Source organism: Meles meles, chromosome 4 (genome assembly GCF_922984935.1).
Source record: "Meles meles chromosome 4, mMelMel3.1 paternal haplotype, whole genome shotgun sequence".
In the NCBI taxonomy this organism is placed as follows: Eukaryota; Metazoa; Chordata; class Mammalia; order Carnivora; family Mustelidae; genus Meles; species Meles meles.
Window position 1 is genome coordinate 3,634,016 of NC_060069.1, and position 10,103 is coordinate 3,644,118.

General features: G+C 54.1%; 1 protein-coding gene across 10 annotated transcripts in view; it reads left to right on the top strand.

Moving 5' to 3' along the window:
- The window catches only part of DZIP1L (DAZ interacting zinc finger protein 1 like), a 41,538-nt gene extending 32,330 nt beyond the window's left edge, over positions 1-9,208 (top strand). For 9 of the 10 annotated variants that reach the window (XM_046003592.1, XM_046003593.1, XM_046003588.1 and 6 more), the window contains 6 exons: positions 583-716; positions 1,410-1,602; positions 4,075-4,291; positions 4,729-4,919; positions 6,680-6,819; positions 8,322-9,208. In XM_046003592.1, the coding sequence (XP_045859548.1) occupies positions 583-716; positions 1,410-1,602; positions 4,075-4,291; positions 4,729-4,919; positions 6,680-6,819; positions 8,322-8,483 (1,037 nt within the window). In that variant the 3' untranslated portion in view covers positions 8,484-9,208. The remainder of the gene's footprint in view (positions 1-582; positions 717-1,409; positions 1,603-4,074; positions 4,292-4,728; positions 4,920-6,679; positions 6,820-8,321) is intronic. The other variant, XM_046003594.1, reaches the window with a different exon arrangement.
- Positions 9,209-10,103: the final 895 nt, after the last annotated feature.

The window sequence follows — 10,103 nt, forward strand, 5'->3', positions numbered from 1 at the left end:
ACGGAGGTCATGGGCAGGAGGAACAGAGCTAACAGTGCTCGAAGACATACGGGAAAGCTGCTAAGAGAGTAGATCCCAAGAGGTTTCATCACAAGGGGAAACTTGTTTCGTTTTTCCTTTTGTATCTCTATGAGAGGTTAACTAAGCTTACTGTGATAATCTCAGAATAAAGTCAAGTCACTACGCTATACACCTTAAACGTATAAGCTGCTCTGTGTCAGTTATCTCTCAATAAAACCGGGTTCGGGGGAGAAATGGAGCTTGGCAACAAGCTGCTGCTAGGGCTCAAGAGCAAGTCAAAAGCCCACAAATCCCAGATTCACCTGGGCAGCACTGAGCCCAGATCCTGGCAGCCGGAATGGGCAGGGGAGGAGAATTCTGCAGGCAGGTAGGTGGTCTGAAGCAGTGGGAGCCAGCAGCAGAAACATCCCCAGTGTCTGGGATGGACACTCAGGTGGGGTCCGTGGCTCTGGGCTCGCTGGCCAGAGCCGTGGGTCATGGGCTGGGGAGGGCCACGCAGGTGCTTGAGAATGGAGGTTTTGGGCGCCCAGGCTGACCTTGGTGGATTGCCGTGTGCTGCAGATCTGGAGGACTCCCGAGACGGACAGCAGAATGTGCTGGCTGCTCTGAGGCGAAACCCCACCCTGCTGAAGCAGTTCAGGCCAATCTTGGAGGACACCCTGGAAGAGAAACTGGAAAGCATGGGGATAAAGAGAGTAAGCGCGGGGCCCACGTTGCAAGGGCCTGCTGCCTACCATTTGGATACGTGGCATTCTTAACCTGGCAAGTGCTCGATTTCTCTTAGCTGCGTAGGCTTATTCGTCTTACGTGTTCCAGCTGGGGAGCCTTTCATATCGGGGAATATAAGCCCACATGGCTTCTCCTTACCTCACGGCAGTAGCGTGGCCGCTCTCCTCCATTTCTAGTGGTTGCTGGGGGTGTCACCCTGTGGCCTGACCTGTCTCTGCTCTCCACTCGTGGGCTGCTTTCTTCTGTGTCCATTTATTATTTTTATTTTTATTTATTCATTTGAGAGAGAATGAGAGCGAGAGAACACAAGTAGAGGGAGTGGCAGGGAGAGGGAGAAACAGACTCCCCACTGAACAGGGAGCCCTATGCGGGGTCGATTCTAGACCCTGAGATCATGATCTCAGCCAAAGGCAGACGCTTACCCGACTGACCCACCCAGCTGCCTACCATGCATGTTTGACAAGTCTCCCAGCCCTAAACCACCACACTTCGTGCTGCATGTGCACGCCCTGCCCACCCTGCTCTGACGCTTACCGTATCCTCTCCCAGAGAACACCCAGCGCTGATCACAGGGACTGCCAGGCCAGCAGCAGGTACGAGAGGCCTTGGGGGAGGCTGAGGGGCTTCTGTCTTCAAAGAGGAACGTCTGTCTTTTTTAGGATGCAAAGGGAATCTCCATTCAAACTCTCAGACACCTTGAGTCCCTCCTGAGAGCCCAGCGGGAGCAGAAGGCACGGAGGTTTTCTGAATTTCCGAGTCTGAGGGAAAAGCTTGTCAGGGAAGCCACCAGCAGAGTGAAGGAGGGACAGAGGAAGAGGGCGCCAGTGACCCAGCCAGACACCAAGGCTCCGGGTGAGTCGGCGAAAGGGCCTCCCTGGGGACTGCGACTGGGAGGATCCGGGCTGGTTTGCACACAAGGAGGGTACACTGCCTGTCCCCAGCAGGGCATGACTTTCAAGGGCGAGAGGGGAGCGTCCTCACAGATGACTGAGTCCAAAAGTTCTCTGTTGGGGGAACCAGAATCCAAGAGTGGGCCCGGGTCACGCAGGGAAGTTGGTGGAGAGCCAGAGTTGGGCCTCTGGTCAGCCCTGAGCTTGCTGCCCCACTCAGCAGCTTGGCTCTACACTGCTGTCCTTGCTTTGATCACAACTTGAACTTTGCTCCAACAGAGAGTAGCCCATTCTGTTTCTGGCTCTGGAGCGGGGCATGTCAGTGCCGGGAGAAGGCCCAAGGCCTGAGAGCACTTGGGCGGCAGGTGGAGGCAAATAGGAATCAGATGGAAACTCTGCTGGGGAGCAGTGGGAGGGCGTGAGAGGCTGGGTGAGTTCTGCCCGCCCACACATCCTCAGAGCTTGATGTGGTTCCCTGGGCCAGATCACAGTCTCTGATTTGCCCCTGGGGCTTGTGACAAGAACTGTGGTTCTTGGGGAGAATTCAAATGTGTGGGTGAGGAACCTCCAGCCTCTGTCCTCAAGGAACTCAGAAAGCAAGGGAATTTGTGTTCTTAGGTTGAGAACCCCCCATTTCTGGAGGATTCCCAGATCCACCGGGCTGCTGAAACTGGGGGCTCTAGGGAGGGCTTCAGGGGTCCGAGGCTGTTTGTGCAGGACGATGTTGCATCTCCTTTCCCTCATATGTGGCCAGAGGGATACCGATTCTCTTATCTCCTCCTGTATAGGCAGACCCAACCTGAACTCGTCATGCTAAGGAATTTTCCAGAGTGTGGACACATTCTCTGGGGATATGTGAGATGATTTTTGTTGGTACAGGGACCGATAATTTTAAAATCTATTGAGGCTGATCTGTGCCAAGGCTTGCCACCTCAGCTGGGAAACCAGCCCAGACTAGGAAGTGTGATGGGGCCACGCATAGGGGTGGGGTGTGTGGGTGTGTGGGCTGAGAGGAGAGAGGGGACAGGGAGGCAGGGAAGAGGAATGAAAGCATCTTCTGAGGACAGGCTTCCGAAAGAGGGAAGGTACCCTGTTCCTCCAGGTGCCCCCTCCCATCTAGCCCTTGCTCCTGTGGTCAGAAAGCCAGGAGTGAGAACCACTCCTTGCCGAGCTCCGCTTCCCAGGTCCCGGGGCCCCACCTTCTCCAAGGCATGTCTCGGAGGTGCGAAATGAGCAATGTGTTTTTACAGAATTTCGTAGACCTCTCTTTCCAGCTCTGCGCCCGCATGCTAGTTTTCTAGGTCCCATGAGTGCTATGTGAATGCTCACCTGTGATTTCTGCCTCGATTGCGCCTCTTTTTGTTTTGGGGCAAAGCTGTGGGATGAAGCAAGGCCATGAATAGCAAGAACCCTGGCCTTGGGGTGGCCAATGACCTGAGTTTGTACTGACCACTTCCTTCCATGGAACTGTGGGCCTTGATTGAGTCCCTGGATCTCCTGCATCCTCGGTAAAGCAGGGAGAACAACACCGTCCTAAGGGCTCGGGGCTCGGTGGATGCTGTAGGTAGAGGCTTAGCTTGCTGTCGGTGTGCAGTAACTAGCTGTCGTCGTCACTTTCCCTCAGCCAGTTTGTCTGCCTTCCCTTCCCTTCAGTCTGCCCCTCCTAGAAAATCCGCTTCCGTGTAAATGCGTTCTCGGAGAGCAGCGTATTTCAGACGTTTTCTAGCTTGAACTACAGTAAGAAACACATTTACACAGTGACAGTCCACATATGTGTTTCATGCAACAGAACTTACTCTGACTCCCTGCGACGTGCTTCTCTTTCCATTAAAAAAATTGCTGATCCTGGATCCTCGCCCCCCTCCTACCCCCAGCCTCAGTGGGGCTTGATGCAGTTCAGAAGAGGGAGGCGCTGGGTCCGCTGGCCTGCCTTTAGCCCTCCTGCCACCCGCCTGTTTGGGAGGACAGTGGTGGATGTGGATGGCCCATGTGGTCCTGTGGCGACCTCTGGTGGTAGCAGGGCCTTCCTGCAAGGTTGTCTGAACTCTCGCCGCTGCAGCCTGGGTGGGTAGAGAGGGTGGGGCTCTTGGGGAGATCAGGCCCTAGGACTGCAGGGTGAAGCTGCAGGCAAACTGGGCCCGTCTTCAGACCTGCCGACTCCCGTGGGACTCCTGGAATGATGTCATGACCCTGAACACAAGCTGCTCTCCTGGTCTCTGGTGGAACTATGGGCCGTCCCCAACCCTGAGTCAAGCCAGCAGCAGGACAGACACGTGGGAGTGGGGCAAGGACTTTATTGGCTGTGGCTATTATGGTATAGAGTGACAGAGTGACTCGTCCATTTCTAGTGGGCCAGAACCTCTCTCTCTGTCTTCTTCAGGCTCGAGGGCCCAGATGGTCATGCCCTGGAACTTATTCCTCTCTGTGTTTCTAGTCAAAAGCCAGCAGAACCCATTGGCCATCAAAGAGGCACAGGCGAAGTCCAGGACCCTGCATGTGGTGTCGCCATCCAAACCAGCGGAGCCTCCCATGACGACTCTTCAGGGCCGCGGCAGCCATGGCCCCGGCCTGGCCCACATGCCCACCCCCGCTCCACGTCCCAGAGCACATGGACGCTCCGGCACCCCTGCTTCCCCAGGGCCTGGGCTGAGGTGAGCCCTGGACTCTGCATTCCTACTGGGTCCGTGGCTGCGGCTCCCAGCCTCCGGCAGTCCTTATCAGGGCCTCCCACAGGCTTCTGCAAAGAGGTGAGGGGCGGAGACAGAAGTGAACAGGAGGGGCCTCAGGTGGGGTCCCCTCCCAAGCCCCCATGAAGAGACCAGGGTCCTTTGTTTCCAGGTGGGACAAACCTACCCTTCCTTCCCCATTTCTTCCTTAAGCCTTAGTTGCTGCACCAGGAGGGTTTGGTCCCCATCTTCTAACAGAGTTGCTGATGTGGCTTCTGTGCTCCAGGGTACTTCCTGTCACCCGGGCCCAAGGAAGGAGCAGGACTGGCTCAGGGCAAACCAAACATGCTTGCAAGTGGTGAGGTTTGGCTTTTAAAGTGTTTCTGGTCCATATGGGCCTCATTTCTTCCCCTCCATGACAGTACGCCCCCGTTCAGTTCTGACGAGGACTCGGAGGAGGGAAATTCGGTGCAGCGGACATCCCTCCAGCCCCCACGAGGTCCCTCCAGGATGGGGTCCCGGCCAGAGGATGACTGGGACTGGTCTGACACCGAGACCTCGGAGGGGAGTGCCCAGCCCCCTAACAAGGGCTCAGGTGGGCTGGCTTCCTCAGGTGAGTGGTCTGGGACCACTGGGACAGCCCTTTTCCAGCCCAGATTTCTCTAGTTCTGGAAATACCCTGTGATTTTCTCTGGATTTTCTGATTTGGCAACTCATTGAAACTTGGAGAGAATGACCCTCCCTCCCATCAGATATTTTCCTGGGATTGCAGAGATATCAGAAGGAAGAATCTGAGAGAGGTTTATTTTGCCCCTTTTTTCGCTTAACTGTTAGAGGTTGGAGGAGCTCACTTGCTCATTCCAAGCCTCCCAGTCAACCAGAATCCACCAGAACCAGGTACTGATTAGCTACCAGGTGGGATGATAGGGTGGAAAGGTTTTGGGAGCAGGAGTCGGGAGTCCTGAGACAGTCTGGGCTCTGTCACTTGCTACCTGCTTGTGTCTGAGTGAGGGGTTTTGGTTCCTTTGTTGTAAAATGAGGTACTGGGACAAGACAATGAGGGGTAAGGAACACGGTGCCTGGACATAGTGGCCCTTAGCAAACAATTCTTTTTTTTTTTTTTTTAAGATTTTATTTATTTACTTATTTATTTGAGAGAGTACACCCATGTGACTTAACTGGCGGAGAGGGCGTGGGAGGGGCAGAGAGAGAGAGAGAATCTCAAGCAGACTCCACGTGAGCACAGAGCCTGACTCAGGGCTTGATCTCATCATACTGAGATCATGACCTAAGCCGAAATCAAGAGTTGGGTGCTTTGGACGCCTAGGTGACTCAGTCAGTTAAGCGACTGCCTTCGGCTCAGGTCACGATCCCAGGGTCTTGGGATTGAGTCCAGCATCAGGCTCCTTTCTCAGTGGGGAGCCTGCTTCTCTCCCTGCCTCTGCCTGCTTATATGTTCTCTCTCTCTCTCTCAGACAAATAAATAAATTAATCTTAAAAAAAAAAAAGAGGGGCGCCTGGGTGGCTCAGTGGGTTAAGCCGCTGCCTTCGGCGCAGGTCATGATCCCAGGGTCCTGGGATTGAGCCCCGCATCAGGCTCTCTGCTCCGCAGGGAGCCTGCTTCCCCCTCTCTCTCTGCCTGCTGCTCTACTTGTGATCTCTCTCTCTCTCTGTGTCAAATAAATAAATAAATAAAATATTTAAAAAAAAAAGAGTCAGATGCTTAACTGACTGAGCCACCCAGGCGCCCCTTAACAAACAATTCTTGAATGAATCAATGAACCAAGGGCTGTTGTAGCCCAGGACATCTGCTCAGGCCCTCAGACATTTGAACCCTACGAGGTGGTGGTTAGCTCTCTGCTTCTTGGCTGTTCCTGAGGCCTGGACCCCCCGCGGGGTTTAGCATGTCACCAGGAGTCTGTTCATAGTCTATGTCCCTGCTCAGCCCTCTTCCTGCATGGAGTTTGCGCAAATCCTGTCTGGCCCCTGGCCCCTCTGTGATAATTTACATTTATGATACTTCTTCTCTTCTCAGTGAAGATGTTGAAGGAGGCTGTGTTTGCCTGTTAGTCTTGCTTTTCATATATCAGCTGGGCAGAGCTCCTGCCATTAAGAGGGAAGAAGAGCTTCCTAAGCCTCTCTTCACAGCCATGTCATTAACTGAAGTTACATTTTTAAGATGGGCAAAGCCTCTTTTCACCAGCACACGTTGGCCTGGGCCTTCTCTCTGCCCTTGCCCCTCTTCTTTGTGGCTGCCTTTCTTTCTTCCTTCTGTCCCTTCCCCACACTCCCTCTATCCACACCAGAGCCTGGTCATGACTTATAAAGATGAGGCATTCATTCTCTGGAATTTTCCCTCTGGTTGTCTTCCAGGAACACTAGTGCAGTCGCTGGTCAAAAACCTTGAGAAACAGCTGGAAGCTCCGGTGAAGAAGCCCGCTGGAGGGGTCAGTCTGTTCTTACTGCCTAACACTGGGCCCCAGAAGGCTGCCGGGCCGGGAAACAAGCCTCAGGTGGGGCGTAAGACTCTTGGAGGTTGTCTTGCCATTTCCAATAGAGCCAACTTCAAGTGTTGGGGCCCTGGGGTGGGGTGTAGTGTCAGCCTTGGCCCTAGTGGGACATTGCCGGTGACCTCCCTGTCTCTTCTGCCCCTGCACAGGGGGAGGGATGGCCACTTCTTATTGGTATCCTTGTTGACGTTAAGAAGCCTTTTGGTTCATTACACAAGGAACTGCTCAACAGATCGTTTCTCCTGGTCACTCATGCTCCTATGTCCCGCCTCTGCCAGAGCCGGGAGCTGGTTCTGTGCCTGGCTGCTGGCAGTGGCTACTGTCTTCTGGCTCAGCTTCATCCCACAATGGGCCCCACCCCCTTCCTTCAGTCAGCTCCGGACCCCAACTCCAGGCTGTGTGCGCAGAGAAGACTTCTCTCTGAGGGCAGGGTGTTGGAGGGGCATCCCATAGCACATCGTCGTAGGTGCAACACAGAACGGGAATCTCTAGAGATCTTTGTTCAGAATAGTCAAGGCCATTCCTTATCACTAAGAGTGTCTTGGTGGTCTTGCCTCTCTGAGACCCTAGCTGCCATCAGCCTCTGCGACCATCCCCATCAGGACCCCCTCCCCACTGCCTCCAGTCAGGCAACAACTCCCACATGCCCATTACCTGCTTAGGCAGAAACATTCAGAGCTCGTTACTTCCCATTCCTCTCTCACCCTTCTCAGTTGAAAAGGCACCTCTTGGGATGACCAGGGATGAGAGTGGACAATCACTTTTTGGTCCTCACGAGATCATACACTTATTATATAATGGGTTTGGTTTCTTATGCAGGCCGTGTGCGGTTTATGAGTAGGAAGCCCAAATGATTAAACAAGGATTCGTCCCTTCTATGCCCCAGAGCAGGGACTCTGAGGCTGCCCTGGGCCCAGGGTGGTTCTAGCTGTTTGGCCTTACATTCTGAGAAAAAACTCATAGGATGTTCCTATCAAAGGCCGGGAGGGCACTGAAGGTTCTGGAGTGGGGTCCATAGCCCAGAGGTTGCCTGGGCCCTTGGCCCAGCCCACCCGCTTTCCAGGCTAGGGGATCCTGGTGTTCTGGAGTGTCTCTGCTACTCCTTGAGTCAGGGTGTTTACCAGGCCCCAGAGTAGCTGTCTGAGAGGAGGGGAGGGCTGCATTCAGCTCCGGGATTCTGAGTCAATGCTCTGGGCTTCCAGCTCCATCGATGTAGGGAATTAACAAATCTGGACAAAGTTTAAATTATAAGAGCAACTTGACTTGCCATAAGCCTTTCCAAAGAACTTGCCTTGGTTTGGCCAGTGGGATTTCAGGAGCATTTGAAATCACTCTGACTCCGGGTCTCTGAATCAGGTCTTCTAAAACAGAGAAATGGGAACAAACAGGAGAAGGAGCATCTCGCTCCTGCTCCTTCCAAACCTGCATTTGGCCCCCATGTCCGTCCAGCATTGTCATCCTCCATTGTCAGAAAGCATTTTCCTCTCCCCCTTCCCTCCCTGCAGCTTTCTGATGCTGAGAGCGACTTGGAGATCTCTTCCTTGGAAGAGCTCCCCCAGGACCTGGACCAAAGAGAAAAACCGAAGCCCCTGTCTCGCTCAAAGCCACCAGAGAAGTTTGATGCCAGCCCTTGGAGCCCTGGCCGACCCAGGGTCCCTGGTTGGTGATCCTGCCCCAGAGGTGGGCTCCCTGAACAGAAGAGGCTGCTAGGCCTCTTGTCTTCACCAGTAACCCAGAGATCTCCTTTGGAAAGAAGCAGAGCAGAAGTTGGATGTAATTTCTTTCCTCCCCCGGTCCTGCTCCCGAGCACCGGGGGTGCTTGGTGCCCCTGGGACCCAAGGCTTGAGAAAGGGTTATAATAGGTTATAAAGGGTTATAATGAGCAGTCTCCTTTCCCACCTCCATGTTCACTCCGGTCTGAAGGAGCCCCTTGACCTTTATTTGCTGGCATTTTGTAAATCTGTGGGAACAGGGTGTAGATGAGTCTTACCCTGCATGGTGTCTTTGTAGGGACACAGGCCTCAGTCATTCAGTGACTGATCCAAAGTCATTTACTGAGTGCTTGCTCTGTGCCAGGCCCTTCAGCCTCTCCCTGCTGAATCGGGGTGCCGGCAGAGGTGACTGGGGTGCAATTACAGGGTGCTATGGTAGTAGAGCATAGAGGTAGTAGAGCCCGAGCCGGCCAGTGCTGTAAGGCGCGGTCCTGGAGAGGGGCTCAGAGCTGATGTCTGGCTGTGCCTGCTCAGTGGCAGGAGGGAAGGAAAGCCACCTGGATGGGACCCCGTGCTCAAAGGACCACAAATTTAATTTTTGATATTATCTCCAAAATTAAGTTATCTATGCCACCACTGTATTTTTTATAATGTGAAGAGCTTAACTTATTATATGTGAACATTTAAATAACACAATGGTTACAACTCGTGTGTACGCATTATTTTTGGGGCTTCAGCAGGGGCAGAATGGGGGTGAAGCGGGTGCACCTTGGTCGTGCCAGGTGAAGTCCTTTGGGATGCAGTTGCCAAGATGGAGTTAGGAGTGCCAGAGGTCGGCTGGGCTGAAGGTGGAGGAAGCAGAAGGGGCATGGAGAGCCCTCAGAGAGTGGGGGAGGTCCCACCACTGGGAGAGGAGAGGGAGCCCCCAGACTTCCTGGCAGGCTGACATCTCCACCAGCCCAGTGGGGGCTGTGAAGCAGGGACCCTCCTACCACCCCCCACCGCCACTGGGGAGAAAGGGCTGGGCTCGAGTGCCCCCACCCTGTCAACCTCTCCGTTCCTCAGAGTCCAACAGCAATTTCCGGCCTCAAGGGAGATGCAGCCTTGTGCCTCCAAGACTCACACGGAGAGGAACCCCAGTCCATCTGCCCATTTGTCGGGCAGCAAAGACAATGGTCAGCAAGGAAAGGGTTTAGTGGAGAGGCAGCCAAATGGGGAGACAGGAGGGCAAGCCTCAGACATCTCTTCGCAGGAGGAGAGTAAGGGAAATGTAAAGCAAACTAAGAGAGGGCTGGGTAAGAAGTTGCAGCTGTACTTACCATTCTGCCGCTGAGATGGGTCCCCTTTGGTCACAGGTTTCATGAGTAGTGTGATCAGTGCACATCCCCAACACCCAGCCTCAGCCATTAGGGACGCAACTCATGGCCAGTCTTGCTCCATCTCTTTCTCCCCTCACCTGGTGTCTCTTGCCCTCTCCAGCCCTCCATCTGGGCTTCTTTTGACCTCTGGGTTCTGACACCTGGCCAGGCCCAGAAGTTCTGGTGGGAGGAACCAGGGGAAGCGAGGGAGGAAAGG